Source organism: Phyllobates terribilis, unplaced genomic scaffold, assembly GCF_046119375.1.
Source record: "Phyllobates terribilis strain yellow unplaced genomic scaffold, ASM4611937v1 Scaffold_2__4_contigs__length_985480577, whole genome shotgun sequence".
NCBI classification, from domain to species: domain Eukaryota; kingdom Metazoa; phylum Chordata; class Amphibia; order Anura; family Dendrobatidae; genus Phyllobates; species Phyllobates terribilis.
The window spans coordinates 296,961,158-296,979,623 of NW_027362762.1; the positions used below are offsets into that span (position 1 = coordinate 296,961,158).

Below are 18,466 nucleotides of genomic sequence, written 5' to 3' on the forward strand. Positions count from 1 at the left end.
ATTATATTGTTTGAACATAGCACACATTCACTCACGGGCAACAGAAGAAGGGAATACATACTATAGGGAGACGTCACACCCATACCCAACTGGTTCCTGTACAGACTAGAAAGACCCTAGCCGCACAGCTCAAAAACACCACCTCGGACCTGGCTCCCTAAAAGGCCATCAATGGGTTTCTCTTACCTCCTGAGGAACCAGATGGGAGGCCGCAGCACACTGCCAACAAGAGGAGAGGAAAGAGTGCAGGTAGATACAAAACCCAGGGTGAGAAAATTTATATAGGGTAGAGAGGGAGAGCTAAGGAGAGCCAAAAGTAATTGGAACATATATAACCTCCCAGAATCCTAAAGAGGTCAAAGGAAGAGGAACTGGAAACGAAAACAAACAGACTCACTGGAGAAATTCAACTGGTGTACAAGTTAAGGTAAGCCCCTTAGCTGAAGGGCTGGAAATCCTAAACCCAAGTTCACGTAGAGGTATAGCCAGCAAGGAAATGCAGTGAAGGGTGAACATATAAAACCCAACCCAGAATGTGATAGAGCAGACCAAAACGGAAACATCAAAAACACCTGGAGGGGAGCAAACCAAGGAGCAACAAAGACAATTGGAACTATCAGCATTTGGGCAGGGAAAAAAAGGCAATATCTCAGCAGACAGGGGAACTGACCACGCAGCAACAGGTCAGCGGATCGAATCCCCAAACTGAGCCATGACATACAGCAATTTTGACATGGATATACAAAGCAAGTACTCAAGCCTCAACAGGTCTAAGAGATCTATTTAATAATTTAGCCAGCTTGTATTGTGATATCTAGTGATAGATGCATTTTAAAAACTTTTTTCCATTGTCCTGGGTAAAATTCTGGGAATATCATAAAACCCAAGATATTGTTTTGAGCATTGTCAGCCCTTTCTCTTGGCTTTTTCTTCCCTATCAATGATATTTCAACTTATCTAAATATCTAAACTTACTGTGGACATATCCTAATGTTTAAGACTTTGAAACTGTGTTTTATATATTTTTATTTTTTTTAGCCATTTAATTCATTAACTGCTTTTAACAATACAAGAAAAAGAGGTTTCTATATATTCGTATAGTTAGCAGTAGAGTGGGTGCACATTTGATTCGCAGGACCCAGTCCATTGGCCATGACAGTAATCTATGGCCATTGGACAGGAACTCAGAAAACTGTAACCTATCTCCCAGCATCTGCAGCTCATCTTTTGATTAGCCAGCTTGGCACAACATCATGAGAGCGGTGTGACACACATGTGATGGCGCACCAGGCTATCTAATCAAAAGAAGAGCAGTAGATGTTGTCAGGTGGTTCTCAAGGCTCCTATCCAGCAGAGACAGATTGTTGATGTGGCCCACGGACCTATTATAAAGATTTACAATTCACCGGAAAATGCTGTGTTAGAAGTTTATTAACCTTCTAAATTTAGAAGACATAAAATGTGTACTTTTTCCAAAGTTTAGTTTTTATTGAACTCTCTGCATTAAAAAGAGAAGCAGCAAGATATGCTATTTTTGGATGGAGAAAGGTCAGAGCCTCCCAGCTGATTTTGTCATTTTTATTGCAATGGTCATTCAAAGCTCAATAGTGATTGATTTGAGCACGCAGCCATAATGTGTACGGGGAATGGCAGTTTTTGAATAAATTAGGTAAAGATTTAATAGTAATACTTTTTTTTACCAGTTGAGACCCAGTTAAAAATAGCTGAAATATTGCAGAAAATCTGAAGCCCTAGGACTCATTAAGTGCTTGACTGATAAGTGATTTGTGGATGGCAGATGTTGACCAAGCTCAGCTGGCCTATGTAATTATTTTCCTGGTGGCATAAAATAAAATCTCCCCCAACCATGAACCAGCTGTCTCATTGGTTGAGATAATAGGTGTCAGTAAGGTTAAGATGATTTTCTTAAGAATGTCAGAAGTATCAGTTGCCCACTTATAGGTTTTATTTCGTATGAACAAATGTGAAACATACAAATGTGTAGTATTTATGTGTGTGTGTGAGTGTGTGTGTGTGTGTGTATGTGTGTGTGTGTGTGTGTGTGCACTTTTTTTTTTGTAATTCTTCATTTTAAGTTTTGAAAAAAAAACATACAGTGCCTGCTTCACATTTAGGGCATTGATACATCTCAATGCTAATGCCAAGTGACAATAATTACATGTAGCACTACAAAGAGTATAAAGAAAAAAGGAAACAAATCAACAATTAGAACTAGGCATGTACTATTGAGAAATCTAACAAGTATTGGATGACACTTGGGAAGATTAAGGGCGACAGTGCTACCCATGATAATGCATTAGAGAGAGTGCTTCCAGCAGTAAGATAATCATACATGAGACGTAAGAAATGCATACCACTCTGGAGGAGCGCAAGGCAGAAAAACTGCTACTTCCAGATATCACGGGCAAAAGGGAGCAGTGATGACAAATGAGATTTAGACCAATTTGAGCAGGGGAACTACGTATTAATAAAAATTGAGTGGGTGTGATTTTCCCAACTAGATAATTCTTCTAAACTGAAGATTTGCTGCAGCTTCTCTGTCCATTCCAAGAGAGCTTGAGGATGGGGGTTTGTATCCAACGTATAAGTATTCGCTTTTTTTTACTGCAGCCAGTAGAAAGTCAATGGTTTGTAATGGCTGGAATGTTGAAGAGGAGAGCTTAAACCAGGGAAAAGGGAAAGTCAAGGATACCACTGATAGGGAAATTCGACTGTGAGCCCCAATGGGGACAGTGCTGATAATGCCTGTAAAGCGCTATGGAATTAATGGGTAAGTGAATGAAATAAATAATAAGTAAATACCCAAGATATATAAAAAATGCTCAAAGCTCCTTTAAAATGGCTCAATCTTCATGTAAGACCACTATATGTGTGAGAGGATGCCAACTTGGTGTGTACTTGCTTCTCTAGCATATTTTATTGTCTGATAGGGTGAAACAATATAACAGTTTTGGGGTCCTGAACCATGGAGCTGGAAGCTTAAAGCAGTTTTCCTGTTAAAGTATGCTTCTAGAAAAGCCTTGTGATTGAGCTTAGATACATTTAGTGTCATCTTCAGAGAAAGTGGTGTGTAACATTTTTAACCCTTTTACAACCTTGGACGTATAGTCTCCCTCCTTTTGATGCAGGCTCCGGCGATGAGCCCGCATCTTTCTGACAAATGACAGCTGATATAATCCGCTGTCATGTGCCCCTAACAGCCGTGGGTGGAATCATGATCCACCCTCGGCCATTAACATGTTAAATGCCGTTGTCAAACTCCAACAGTGCCATTCAACATGGCCTGGTCAGAAGCGCGTAATAAGACTCGCTCATAGGCGCCCCTGTCACATGATCGCGGGGCGCTGATGGGTTGGCATGACAACCAGAGGTTTGCAGGAGACCCCTGTGGTTGTGATAGGCGATCTGCTTTCAGTGCTGCCCAACGGCCCGGCATTCATAGTCACGAGCATTTTTGTTACACGTAGCAGGGCTGAGGCCCTGCTATGTGTAACACAAGCGATCAGATGATCGCAGCTTCTAGTCTCCCATAGAAATTATTAAAGCAAGTAAAAAGTAAAAAAAAAAAAATTTTTTAAAAACATTAAAAAAAAATAAAAAAAAATAAAAGTTCAAATCACCCCCCTTTTGCCCCATTCAAAATAAAACAATAAAAAAAAAATCAAAAATACACATACCGTATATATTCAAGTATAAGCCGAGTTTTTTCGCATATTTTTTGTGCTTAAAAAGCCCCTCTCGGCTTATACTCGGATGTATACCCGAGTATATAGAGATTCCGTTGGTGGATAGCGGGGGGGAGGGTTACTTCGGCGGAGGAGCGGGGCACACTCAGTAGCTGCTGCTGCAGCTACCACATGTGCCCGCTGCTAAAGAGAATAAATATTCCCTATTCTCCATGCTCATGGGGCCTAGCGGGCACAAAGGAGCACTGAGCCGCGGCTCCTGCTCACAGTGACCACTATTAAAGAGAATACATATTCGCTCCTCTCCATGCACATGGTGCCATGGTGGAGAGGAGTGAATATGCCAGCAGCAGCTCACATCAGTGTCTGAGATTCCAGGATTGGGGGATGAGGAGGCCATACATAGCAGGATTGGGGGATGAGGGGGGCCATGCATAGCAGGATTGGGGGATGAGGGGGGCCATGCATACCAGGATTGGGGACGAGGGGGGCCATGCATACCAGAATTGGGGGTGAAGGGGGCCATGCATAGCAGGATTGGGGGATGAGGGGGGCCATGCATACCAGGATTGGGGATGAGTGGGCCATACATACCAGGATTGGGCATGAATGGGCCATGCATACCTGGATTGGGGATGAGTGGGCCATGCATACTAGGATTAGGGATGAGTGGGCCATGCATACCTGGATTGGGGATGAAGGGGCCATGCATACAAGGATTGGTGATGAGTGGGCAATACTTAACAGGATGGGGAAATTTACCAGTAGCTACTGCATTTCCCACCCTAGGCTTATACTTGAGTCAATAATTTTTCCCAGTTTTTTATGGTAAAATTAGGTACCTCGGCTTATTCTTGGGTCGGCTTATACTCAAGTATATACGGTATTTAGTATCGCTGCGTTCAGAATCGCCCAATCTATCAACATATAATCCGATCGGTAAACGGCGTATAGATAAAAAAAATCTGAACACCACAATTACGTTTTTTTGGTTGCCACAACATTGCAATAAAATTCAATAATGGGTGATCAAAACATTGTATCCATACCAAAATGGTAATTAAAACCATCAGCTCGGGACGCAAAAAATAAGCCTTTACCCAGTCCTAGATCCCAAAAAATGGAGACGCAATGGGTCTCAGAAAATGGCGCCTTTTTTTTTTTTTCACAAACTTTGGATTTTTTTTCACCACCTAAATAAAAAAAGAACCTATACATGTTTGGTATCTACAAACTCATAATGACCTGGAGAATCATAGTGGCAGGTCAGTTTTAGCATTTAATGAGTGTGGTAAAAAGGAAACCCAAAAAAACAATTGTTTAATTGCACTTTTTTGCAATTTCACCGCACTTGGATTTTTTTTCCTGTTTTCCTGTACATGATATGGTATAGAGAAGCCTAGAGATGTCATACCTCCTGCTCAAAATAACCCCAAAACACTGATCTGGAAAATGCCACAAGCCAAAATGCTTTGTATATAATACTTTTTAGATTTTACAATAGACTTTAATATAATATATGGCTGTAGTGTGAAAAAAGCAAAGTAAAACACATAAAAAATGCCCCCAAAATGTGGAATTTTTAAGTGAATTGCCATTTATGAAGCCACAAGGTTTTTCTAGATATAAACTTTAGTATAATTCTGTGGCGCAGTTTCAGATTTTTACAGTTATATGTGAAAAATGATTGAACTACGTAACAATTACTGCTCATGCTGAATTAGGAGCACTTGGAACATGATATGCAAATAGTTTTAGAAAGGTACTCTACTAGTTAGTTTTTTATGTGTATGCCAAGCAGTTTTCTGTTAGTGCCATGTAAGGTCTGGATTGTAATTTAATGTATTATTTATTTTATAATTATTTCAGAAATGTGACTTGGAATAATCTTGCCATCCCGGATACTCACTGCTCACCAGATGGAGAAGGGTACCAGTGCCCTCGGGGCTTCAAGTGTATGGATCTGGAAGACCTTGGACTGAGCAGACAAGAGCTCGGATACAGTGGATTTAATGAAATAGGTACCGTATGTGCCATCTGTATAGATTTTAATGTTGATACAGTCGGTATGAAAATACTTTTGTATTCCTATACTTAATGGTAAATGTTGACCCTAGGAATGTGAGGTCTCATTCTATTGAAAATTACATGCATATTTCTACTGGTTAAAAGCAACCACAAAGACATACGGTATGTAATTCAGTACAGTGTGTATATAAGTTCAGATACAACAGAACACCTTTGTGGATTCACTGAAAAATAGTCTATAAAATAGAGTATTCACGTGGTTTCTCATTTACTTGTATATTGGACTTCTCTTTATATTGTTATAGTAAAAAAAATGTCCAAATAATGTACAGTATATTTATAGTAAATTTGTGATGAGAACAACGATGTTCATTCAATGTCACCACAGAGTCAAGTTCATTAAAGAGATTTTCCCACAAAGTACATTTTAATTAACCCCTTTACGACCTTTAATTTAATCAGTCATCATGTGCCTTTAATAGTCGCAAGTGGAGCGGTGCTCTGCCCGTGTCTGTTAACTAGTTAAATCCCGCTGTCAATCACTGACAGCAGGATTTAACATGGCGGACGGAAGCACGTCATTCATCCTGCCCATCGGTGCCCCTGTCACGTGATTGCAGAGCGCCAATGGATTGTCATGACAGCTGTGGATCTCGTAGCTGGCGTTCATAGGAGATCATGATTTTAGCGATACATAGCAGTGCTCACGCTTCATGTGTCACAACACCGCACGAGAGCCCGGGGAGAGTGAGTGTCGACACCACGGGAATGGCGAGGCCAATATAAGCTTTTTTATTTGATCAGGGTCTAGCTTGGGGTATGAGAAGGGTTGGTTGGCCTAGTAGTGGACAACTCCTTTAAATAAAAAAACCCTATACATTTTTGGTATCTGTGTACTCATACTGACCCAGAGAATCATATGGCCAGGTCAGTTTTACCATATAGTGAACCTGGTAAATAGAAAATCCAAGAAACAATTGTGGAATTGCACTTTTTTTGCAATTTCAACACACTTGGAATTTTTTCACCGCTTTCGAGTGCATCACATGATAAAATGAATGGCTTCATTTAAAAATACAACTTATCCTGCAAAAAAACAAACCCTCATACAGCTATGGGGATGGAAAAATATAAAAGTTATGGCTCTTGGAATAAGAGGAGGAAAAAGCAAAAGCGTAAAAACTGTGAAAATTTCAAGGTCATGAAGGGGTTAATAGATCTTGGAATAAAAATAAGTTCCACAATTGCATGTGTTTAACCACTTTACAGCCTGTGGCGTATTAGTATGCTACAGGCTGTAACCCCCGGTTCAGTGAGGGCTCCGGCGCTGAGCCCGCACTGAACCGGGCACATGTCAGCTGATTCTTACAGCTGAAATGTGCCCGCAACAGCCGCCGGTGGGATCGCGATCCACCCGCAGCTGTTAACATGTTAAATGCCGCTGTCAATCTCTGACACTTACCCCGTCACGTGATCGCGGGTCACTGATGCGTGGGCATGACAACCCTGGGTCTGCAGCAGACTCCAGTGGTTGTCATGAGCTGATCGCTATGAGCGCCACCTAGTGGTCGGCGCTCATAGAACAGGACCATTTCTGCTACATAGAGGTGATCTGCTGATCACCTCTATGTAGTAGAGGCGATCAGACAAGTGCTGCTTCTAGTCTCCTATGGAGACTATAGAAGCAAGCAAAAAGTGAAAAAAAAATGTTTTTAAATATATTTAAAAAATTTAAAAAATATAAAAGTTTAAATCACCCCCCCTTTCGCCCCATTCAAAATAAAATAATTGAAAAAAAAAAAACACATACACATACTTGGTATCACTGCGTTTAGAATCGCCCGATCTATCAATATAAAAAAAGAATTAAACCGATCGGTAAACGGCGTATTGAGAAAAAAATTCTAAACGGCAGAATTATGTATTTTGGTCGCCGCAACATTGCAGTAAAATGCAATAACGGGCTATCAAAACATCGCATCTACCCCAAAATAGTATCAATAAAAACATCAGCCCGGCGTGAAAAATAAGCCCTCACCCGGCCCCAGATCCAGAAAAATGGAGACACTACGGCTCTTGGAAAATGGCGCCATTTTTTTTTTTTACCAAACTTTGGAATTTTTTTTCACCACTTACCTTATTTTTCGGACCATAAGACTCACTTTTTTTCCCCCAAATTTGGGAGGAAAATGGGGGATGCAACTTACCGGTGGTGGTGGAGCGGGATCACAGGGCGGCGGCGGAAGAAGAGGTGAGGCGGGCCGGTATCTAGCTGGGGGCCGGGCCTGGCCGGGTATCGGGGCCGGTGTATTGCTGTGAGCGGAGTTTGCATGGCAGAGTGCGCGGCTTCCGGTGGCCACGGCCATGTTCTTGAAGCTGTGCTCTACAGGCAAATGGCTGCCGGAGCTGGCGCATGCGCTCTGCCGAGTCGGCGGCCATTTTACTGTAGAGCACAGCTTCAGAAAGATGGCCGCGGCCACCGGAAGCCGCTCACTGTGCTCTGCAAACTCCGCTCACAGCAATACACCGGCCCTGGTACCCGGATACTGGCCCGTCTCACCTCTTCTTCCGCCGCCGCCCTGCGATCCTGCTCCACCACCACAGCAATACACCGGCACCAGGCCCCCGGCCCCCCAGGTACGAGGCCACCAGGACCAGGGCACCAGACCACCAGCACCCCAGTTACCAGGCCACCGGCCCCCAGCACCTCAGGCACCAGCACCCAGGCACCAGCACCCCTAGTACTAGCACCCCAGGCACCAGCACCCCAGGTACCATGCCACCAGCACCCGGCCCCCAGGCCACCAGCCCCAGGCCTCCAGTACCCCAGGTACCAGGCCACCAGCACCCTGGCCCCCAGCATCCCAGGTACCAACACCCCAGGTACCAGGCCCCTAGCACCCTGGCCGCCAGCACCCCAGATACCAGCACCCCAGGTACCAGGCCCCTAGCACCCTGGCCCCCAGCACCCCAGGTACCAGCACCCCAGGTACCTGGCCCCCAGAACCCCAGGTACCAGCATCCCAGGCCACCAGCACCCCGGCCCCCAGGCACCAGCACCAGGCCACCAGCACCCCAGGTACCAGGCCACCAGCACCCGGCCCCCAGCACCCAAGGTACAGCACCCCAGGTACCTGGCCCCCAGCACCCTGGCCCCCAGCTCCCCAGGTACCAACACCCCAGGTACCAGGCCCCCAGCACCCCGGCCACCAGCACCCCAGGTACCAGTCCACCAGCACCCCAGGTACCAGGCCACCAGCACCAGGCTCCCAGCACCCCAAGTACCAGGGCACCAGGCCCCCAGGTACCAGGGCACCAAGCCCACAGCGCCAGGCCCCCAGCCACCAGGTACCAACATGCCTCCACTTCCGCCGGCTTCCTGAAGGACCCTGCCTCCTGTGACCCCAGCTCCACCGCCCCCCCAGGTAAGATACCTATTCAGACTATAAGATGGACCCCCATCTTATAAAAAATATTTTTTTTTCCTATTTTTTTTCCACCCTAAAATTTGGGGTGCGTCTTATAGTCCGAAAAATACGTTAAATTAAAAAGAACCTATACATGTTTGGTATCTACGAACTCAAAATGACCTGGAGAATAATAATGGCAGGTCAGTTTTAGCATTCAATGAACGTGGTAAAAAAAAATTTAAAAAAACATCTGTGGTATTGCAATTTTTTTGCAATTTCACCACACTTGGAATTTTTTTCCCGTTTTCCCGTACACGATATGGTAAAACTAGTAACGGCGTTGAAAAGTACAACTCGTCCCGCAAAAAATAAGCCCTCACACGGCCATATTGACCAAAAAATAAAAACGCTATGGCTCTGGGAACAAGGGGAGCAAAAAACGAAAATGCAAGAACGGAAAATCCCAAGGTTGCGAAGGGGTTAAATAAAATGAGCCCCTGCTGTGTACTGTGTAATGGCTGTGTCTAACCATTTTACATCATAGAAAGAATCAGCTATGATCCCGTGCTGTCCTGTCTGAATACTTTCTTTTGCGTTGTCCCCTGCCGAAGAGCTGTGGTATGATCAGACCATGTTCCTGCACGGTCAGACACAGCCATTACACAGGGGAACATTTATAAGATTATCTCCACACAAGAACACATCCAGTTGTGGAACTTATTATTATTATTCAAAGATCTATTGATTAAAATGTTGATCAACATTAACTTTGTTCCCTTTAAACTTTTAAGGACCAAGCAATTTTTTTTTTTGCACTTTAATTTTTCCCTCCCCTTCTTCCAGGAGCTGTACCTTTTTTATTTTTCCGCTGACTAAACCATATGGGGGCTTGTTTTTTGCGGGATAAGTTGTACTTTTGAATGACACCATTCATTTTATCATACAGTGTACTGGAAAATGGTAAAATACATTCCAAGTGAAGTGAAATTGCGAGAAAATAAACAACACGCAATTCCCCAATTGTTTTCTGGATTTTGTCGATGCAGCTTTGTGGGGGCTTGTTTTTTTTGCATGGTCACGTGATGTATTAATTTACACTATTTTGGGGTAGATACGATGCTTTGATCGCTTTTTACTGCATATTTTGTGGAGTTGCGGCAACCAAAAATCCGCAATTCTAGCATCACGATTTTTTTTTTCAATTTTTACAGGTAGAATTAAATAATGTTAGATTTTCTAAGATTGTCTAACATGTAAAATGTATCTTATAACTTTTTTATCCTGCTGAGAGAGCTGAGTGGTGGTTTGTTTTTGCGAGACGATATCATGTTTTTATATAACTTTTTGATCAGGTTTTATTCCACTTTTTGTTCTATGGCATGATGAAATAACATTGTTTAAAAAAATTGTTTTGGGCATGTTTCTTATCTTTATTTTTACGTTGTTCACTGTAAATAAGAGATCAGTTTTGGAAACCAGGCTGGTCTATGACTGAAGTCACTACCAGCGCATGCTCAGTACGGCAGGGACTAGCCCAAAATGGACATCACTGATGACGATTCGTTTCTTTGTGAGGACAGACGCTTAGGCAGTGACTGCAGCTTCTGCCCTCTGATGACATCTCTCGATTGAGTATCCCAAAATGCCCTGGAGATTCTTAAATGAACTGTCATCAAACAGGAAGTTGGTGAAAAAAATGCAATTAAGTAAAGTAAAGAGGGAATAATACAGAATTGTTAATTAAAGTATATTAGAAAAGCTATTTGATTATTACATTTAATAGATAGACATTTAGGATTAAGTCAGGGTTAGTTTCAGACCTCCCCTTTAAGCCATTGATTGTGAGTACATAGGTTCTATACCAGCGTAATCACCATGATTTACTGCTATATCTGTTTGTGGGAAGGTGTGTATTGTTTTTTTTTTATAGTGTTTGAATATTTGATAGAAACAAAATTAGTAATCTAAATCAAATTAGTTATTTCTCATTTCATTGGGACGAGGAAGAATATAAGTAGGGATTTTTCCTTTAAATAAGCACGCCTTTGAATTGCATAATAATGTGCATGTAGTGTAGTATAGTATTTTTTGTGTATTGATTAAGCATTAGTGTAGTATTTTTTGTGTATTAATGTGCATGTATTATAGTGTGAATGTAGTAATATACTCTGGGATCCAGCACCGTTCTGATCCACTTCTCATTTCATATCGGGAGCAGTGAGTAGCTTTTACAGTGTAAGCCTATACAACGTCAGAACGATGCTCCATAGGCTTACATTGTAAAAGAGACTTCCAGCTCTGGCATAGAGCATGGATATTCTGAATTACAGTGAAGTCACTGAGGAGAGGAGCAGGACAGCGCTGGATTTCCGAGAAAGCGTCTGTAGGCAAGTATTTTAATATATTCACACTATACACATATACTCTGATTTAATGGGGGAAAAAACACTAATGGAAGGGCTTCTTTAATTAAAAGGATTTTCCAAGATCAATAAAACAGAATAGATAGTGACAAGCTCCTACAAGACCATCTCCTCATTGACGTTTCCCTTGCATGCAGTGTAAATATTTCATTAAAGGGACTCTGTCAGCACAGATTGACTGTTCAAACCAAGTACAGGTGCTGGGTGCATAATTGCGGGGCCAAGCATATAAGTGCACATTCCCACCTGCTTGGTTTGCATCCATCTCCACCCTTCTCTGGCTCTATGAAGCAAAAGCTTTCAATGAAAGAGGGGAGCGGAGATTGAGGGAAGATAAGTAGGTGGGAAGATATGTTTAAATGTTTGTCCATGCCACACCCAGTGCCTGTACTCTGGTATGAACACTTATTCTGTGCTGTCCCTTTAAATGCAAACACCCCTTTAATTTATCAAAAGTAAAACAGTCCTTTAAATTCACTTCTGTCTCTAATTTGGCTGGAAACATTATTAATCTGAACAATCTGGTAGATGAGACTCCCGTCTGACATACTGTATCACATATGGCTGTCTCGCCTTACCTTGATGTATGTAAAAGTCTTTTTTCTCAACTTGTCTACTCAGCCCAGAAATAGTCGTCTGCATTGTGTATCGAACATGTAGCCTCTCCTGCTGACTGCATAGGACAATGTCTTTCAAAATCCTAATCATGTTTTTAAATGCCAAGAAACCATAACCTTCTCTAGGAGTCTGTGAATTATGGAGATTTTCTGATTATGCAAATATTTTATAGCTTAAAACAGAAAACAGCTTGAACATTTCTCATGCCTCCAAGAATATGAAGAATTAATGTAAATGAACAGATCTTTTCATGTGATTTTGCTTCCCTTGATCTTTTATAAGAATATACAATTTACATCTTTTTTATTTACTAGCTTTGGCTGATTTAGAAGCACACAACATTATTGCACTTGATATGGAAACTTGTGACATGTTGTCATATATTCTGGGCTACAAATAGTACAATGCCATTTTGGCAAATGTTAACGATTAAATCATGTGTCTCTACTGTATACTCCATTTGCCAATAATGCCTGCAGGTTTCCCTTGTAGTTTATCTTCTTGAAAGGCAGCGTTTCATGCTTATTTCACTAATGTCAGTTAAGGCACCTTCATTTACACTGCTCAAAAAAATAAAGGGAACACTCAAATAACACATCCTAGATCTGAATGAATGAAATATTCTCATTGAATACTTTGTTCTGTACAAAGTTGAATGTGCGGAAACAATGGATACTGGAAGCTTGTGCTAGCATTTCTTCTGCGGTGTTGCTATCAGTGTGTCAAGAGTGGGAGAAGAGGGTTGCATTGACAATCCAACACAATGGGCAGCACTTTGAACACATTTTATAAGTGGTCATAAACTTGTAAAAAACTCATGAAAGAATAAAGTTACGTTAAAACCAAGCACACCATTGTTTTCTTATGAAATTCTCAATAAGTTTGATGTGTCACATGACCCTCTTCCCACTGAAAAAAATAAAGTTGGATCCAAAATGGCCATCTTCAAAATGGCCGCCATGGTCACCACCCATCTGGAAAAGTTTTCCCCCTCCCATATACTAATGTGCCACAAACAGGAAGTTGATATCTCCAACCATTCCCATTTACTTTAGGTGTATCCATATAAATGGCTCACCCTGTATGTGTGTGTGTATATATATCTATATATATATATATATATATCTATATATATATATATATATATATATATATATACCTTTACACCTTCTGCAAAAAAATTTTTCGGTAATATCGTAGAAAGATTTAAAAAAAATGTAGTATAGTGGTAGTGCTGAAGATTAACATCTGGCACAAGTAAAGTGTCAGAAATAGTATATTAATATAAATACACATGTACCCTGTTGTTAATCTTCAATACTACCACTCCCTTTTTTACTTTTTCTATTAATCTTTCTACTGAAATTATGGTAATCCATCCAAACTGACTGGAGAGAGGTAATTAGAGGGTTATTTTTTATAATGGTGTTATTTAATGCCTCGCATACGGGTTGTTTTCTTTTCACTTTGGAAAATACCCCATACACACTGAAAAACATGATCTAGAATTGTACTAAGCAGCCTAATAAGGAGTTGCCCAACTGTTTTTGGTCAAGCAACACCAAAAATAGTAGATGAATTGAGAAGCCCTTCCCAATTATGTCCTTGGTCAGTTTGCCAATCATTGTTCCAAAATTCAGTAACTGTGGCAAACCGTGAAATCCTAATAGGTCACAGTCAACAGGTTAGCTAAACCTGCCCAGCTCAGGCATCCCTTAATGGAAAGCATCAAAGTCAGTGCATGGAATGTTCTTCTGTCATCCTGTCCTCTGACACAGACATGTTTTTTTGTCCTAATTCCAGTTTTGCCTGCTTCGGACTAGTCATGACAACAACTCTAGTTTGTTACTGTGCTGTTATGTGGTTTCCTATTGATTTTGACCCTGGCTGTATTTTGTTTTCATATTTTGCTCCGCCATCTGCATCTGTTTGCACACTTCTGCTGTCTCACCCACTAGTCTGGCGGTCTGCCAATACCTGACGCACATTATTTTGTTTAATCTTTGTACAATGGAAATAATGAAACAAAGATAGGTGAGTGAACATGTTCACAGACTTGCCAGTGGAAAAGCCAAACTTCACATGCCAGAAATGCAAGCTTGTGTTCCTGTTGGAGGAAAAGTTGCGAAATCTAGAAGAGAGGTTAACTACCTTGAAAATCATTAAGGAAGGTGAAGAGTTCTTAGACAGAGCAGAATTATCTCTTCATGATTCAGAAAGAGAAGAAATTCGAACTGCACCTGACGAAACAGAGGAATGGAAGCATGTGACCCACAGAAGCAGGAGGATCGAGAGGCAGTCAGCACCCATACTGCTCAGGAACCAGTACCAGGCTCTCACGCAGGAGAACCATGAAGAAATACAGCAAAATAAGACTTTGCCAGCAATGAATAACCTTGTAAGCCCTCAGAATCCTCCTGGATGGAGAAAGAAGAATGTTGTGAAGAAAAAACGGAGAGTGGTGGTCATGGGGGATTCCCTGTTAAGAGGAACAGAGGCCGCTATCTGCAGACCAGACATAACCTCAAGAGAAATGTGCTGTCTTCCAGGAGCAAAAATTAAAGATGTGTCTGACAGGATATCAAGACTCTTCAGACCTACAGATCACTACCCATTCCTGCTAATACATGTGGGGACAAATGACACCGCAAGAAAGGACCTGGAAACCATCTGCAGTGACTTTGAAGACTTAGGCAAGAAAGTGAAAGAATTGGGAGCGCAGGTGGTCTTCTCATCCATCCTCCCAGTGGATGGCCATGGAACAATGAGGTGGAATAAGATTCTACAGGTGAACAACTGGCTACGTCGATGGTGCCGTCAACAAGGATTTGGATTTCTGGATCACGGAATGAATTACCTATACGATGGACTACTTGCTAGAGATGGGGTGCACCTTACGAAGACTGGAAAACATGTATTTGGAAGTCGCCTTGCTACACTCATCAGAAGAGCTTTAAACTAGAACAATGTGGGAAGGGAAGCAAAAGGCCAGAAAAAGCCATACAGCTGACAAATACTATTGAGATCTCTGCTACTGGAAGTGGAAAAGAAGAACAAAGACAAAAAAATCTAAATAATAAAAATATGGGAGGAAGAGAAACCGATCACAAACTAAAATGTTTTTATACAAATGCACAAAGCATGGGCAACAAACAAGGAGAATTGGAACTACTAATGCAGGAAAAGGAATATGATGTCATTGGAATCACTGAAACTTGGTGGGACGATACACATGATTGGAATAAAAGGCTAAAAGGATACAACTTATTTGCAAGAAACAGACTTGATAAACAAGGAGGAGGTGTTGCATTGTATGTTAGAAAAGCGTATATCTGCACAGAGATTGAAGCTTCAGAGACTGGGAGTTCTGTGGAAACTGTTTGGGTAAGAATACAAGGAGAGAACAACGGAAAGGACACCATTGTAGGCATTTACTACAGGCCACCTGGGCAAGCTGAAGATATGGATGAACTCTTTATGTATCAAATGACCAAGTTCTCCAAAAAATATGACGTAGTGGTCATGGGAGATTTCAACTATCCAGACATTTGTTGGGAATCTCTCTCAAGTAAAACTAACAGGTCAAGCAAATTCTTATCCTCTCTTGCTGACAACTTTATCTTCCAAAAGGTAGGGGAGAAAACAAGGGGATCTGCTACTTTGGATCTAATTCTTATAAACAGGGAGGAAATGGTTGAGGAGGTAAAGATGGCTGGGACCCTAGGAGGCAGCGATCATGCTATTATAGAATTTTGGATAACTAGAGGAGGAAGACATGTGAAGACTCAAACTTCAAGGTTAGATTTTAGAAAGGCAGATTTTAAGAGACTCAGAAAGAGAATAGGAGGGATCCAATGGCTGGATGTCCTTAAGGACAAAAATGTCCAGGAAGGATGGGAAATTTTTAAAAATGAGATTCTCAAAGCACAATCGTTAACAATCCCGAAAAGTAGGAAGAATGGGAAGCATTTAAGGAAACCAGGATGGATGAACACAGAACTTAAACACATGCTAAAAAGAAAGAAAGAAATGTTTATTAAATGGAAAGAGGGAGGCATATCTAAAGAAGATTATAATGCAGTCTGCAGATCCTGCAGGGCACGTATCAGGTTAGCTAAAGCTGACAATGAATTAAGGCTTGCAAGAGATGTCAAAAGCAATAAAAAAGGATTTTGGGGGTATGTCAAAAGTAAAAGAAAAGTCAAAGATGCTATAGGATTTTTACAGGATGAAAATGGAGAAATGGTAAGAGAGGATGTTGAGAAGGCCGAACTTTTTAATTCCTATTTTGCATCTGTTTTCTCTCAGAAAGAAAATGTAACATCAACTGATCTTCACTGTCCTTTTAAAGGAATAGAGGAATCCAAGTTATCAGTAAACAGAAAGATTGTGAGGGAATATTTAGCTAACATAAATGAGTTCAAGTCTCCAGGTCCAGATGAATTACACCCCAGAGTACTGAAGGAGATTGTAGAAGAAATTTTAGAACCACTCTCCATAATCTTTGAAAATTCTTGGAGAACAGGAGAAGTCCCAGAAGACTGGAGAAGAGCAAATGTTGTTCCTATCTTCAAAAAGGGGAAGAAGGTGGACCCAGGGAACTATAGGCCGGTGAGTCTGACTTCTATACCAGGAAAGATCTTTGAACAAATTATTAAACAACATGTATGTAAGTACATGGATAAGAATGAAGTGATTAACCAGAGTCAGCATGGGTTTGTAACTAACAAGTCATGTCAGACTAACTTAATTTCCTTCTATGACAGAATCACTGACTGGGTGGATCAGGGAAATGCTGTAGATATAGTATATCTTGACTTCAGCAAAGCATTTGACAAAGTATCTCACATCATCCTTATTGAAAAAATGACCAAGTATGCAATGGACCAGGCAACTGTTAGGTGGATTCATAACTGGCTTAGTGATCGGACTCAAAGGGTGGTTGTAAATGGCTTCACATCCAGCTGGATGAATGTCTCAAGTGGGGTACCACAGGGCTCCGTCCTGGGACCTGTATTGTTCAACATCTTTATCAATGATTTAGATGAAGGAATTGAGGGTAAGCTGATTAAATTTGCTGATGACACAAAGCTAGGAGGGATAGCTAATACTAGAGAAGAGAGAGAGAGGATTCAAAAAGACCTAAATAAACTGGAGCAGTGGGCAGCAACCAACAGAATGGTTTTTAACAGGGAAAAATGCAAAGTACTACATCTGGGCAATAAAAATGAAAAAAGCATATACAGAATGGGAGGAATAGAGCTAAGCAACAGTACATGTGAAAAAGACTTAGGTATGCTAATAGATCATAGACTGAACATGAGTCAACAGTGTGATGCAGCAGCAAAAAAGGCAAATACAATTCTGGGATGTATTAACAGAAGCATACAGTCTAGATCACGTGAAGTCATTATCGGTCTTTACTCCTCTTTGGTCAGACCTCATCTGGAATACTGTGTACAGTTTTGGGCACCACATTTTAAAAAAGACATCGACAAACTGGAGCAAGTTCAGAGAAGAGCGACCAGAATGGTGACTGGTCTGCAAACCATGTCCTATGAGGAACGGTTGCAGGATTTGGGAATGTTTAGCTTGCAAAAAAGAAGACTGAGAGGAGACTTAATAGCTGTCTACAAATATGTCAAGGGCTGTCACATTGTAGAAGGATCATCTTTATTCTCATTTGCACAAGGAAAGACTAGAAGCAATGGGATGAAACTAAATGGGAGGAGACACAGATTAGATATTAGAAAAAACTTTTTGACAGTTAGGGTGATTAATGAGTGGAACAGGCTGCCACGAGAGGTGGTGAGTTCCCCTTCAATGGACGTCTTCAAATTAAGGCTGGACAGACATCTGTCTGAGATGATCTAGTGAATCCTGCTTTGAGCAGGGGGTTGGACCAGATGACCCAGGAGGTCCCTTCCAACTCTACCATTCTATGATTCTATGAACTCTTCATCAGTTTAGTCAATCCCAATATACCTAAGTGTGGCATTAAGTATTTACTCGTACATCTGCTACCACAAGACCACTGCATTCATGGTAAGCCATTTTGTAGTAAACTTCTGAAACTCTATAATTGTATGCAAAAAATGTATAAATGGAATATTTAGTTGTAAGAAAACGCCTTTCTGTGATGCTAATATTGTTTGTGTTTTCTGCTCCTGATTCTAATCTTTTAGAGTCTACTTATTTCTAATGTCTTGTCAATTAGTCAGGTCACAAGTGTGATTTTTGGGGTCCAAACAGTGCTTAGGTTAGAGGAGCACTGTGTCAT

The 18,466-nt window shown here is 41.3% G+C and overlaps 1 protein-coding gene across 3 annotated transcripts in view; it reads left to right on the forward strand.

Annotated features, from left to right (window-relative positions):
• Positions 1-18,466, forward strand: part of NALCN (sodium leak channel, non-selective) — an 850,352-nt gene that overhangs the window by 275,475 nt on the left and 556,411 nt on the right. For all 3 annotated transcript variants that reach the window (XM_073664203.1, XM_073664204.1, XM_073664206.1), the window contains one exon: positions 5,577-5,728. In XM_073664203.1, the coding sequence (XP_073520304.1) occupies positions 5,577-5,728 (152 nt within the window). The remainder of the gene's footprint in view (positions 1-5,576; positions 5,729-18,466) is intronic.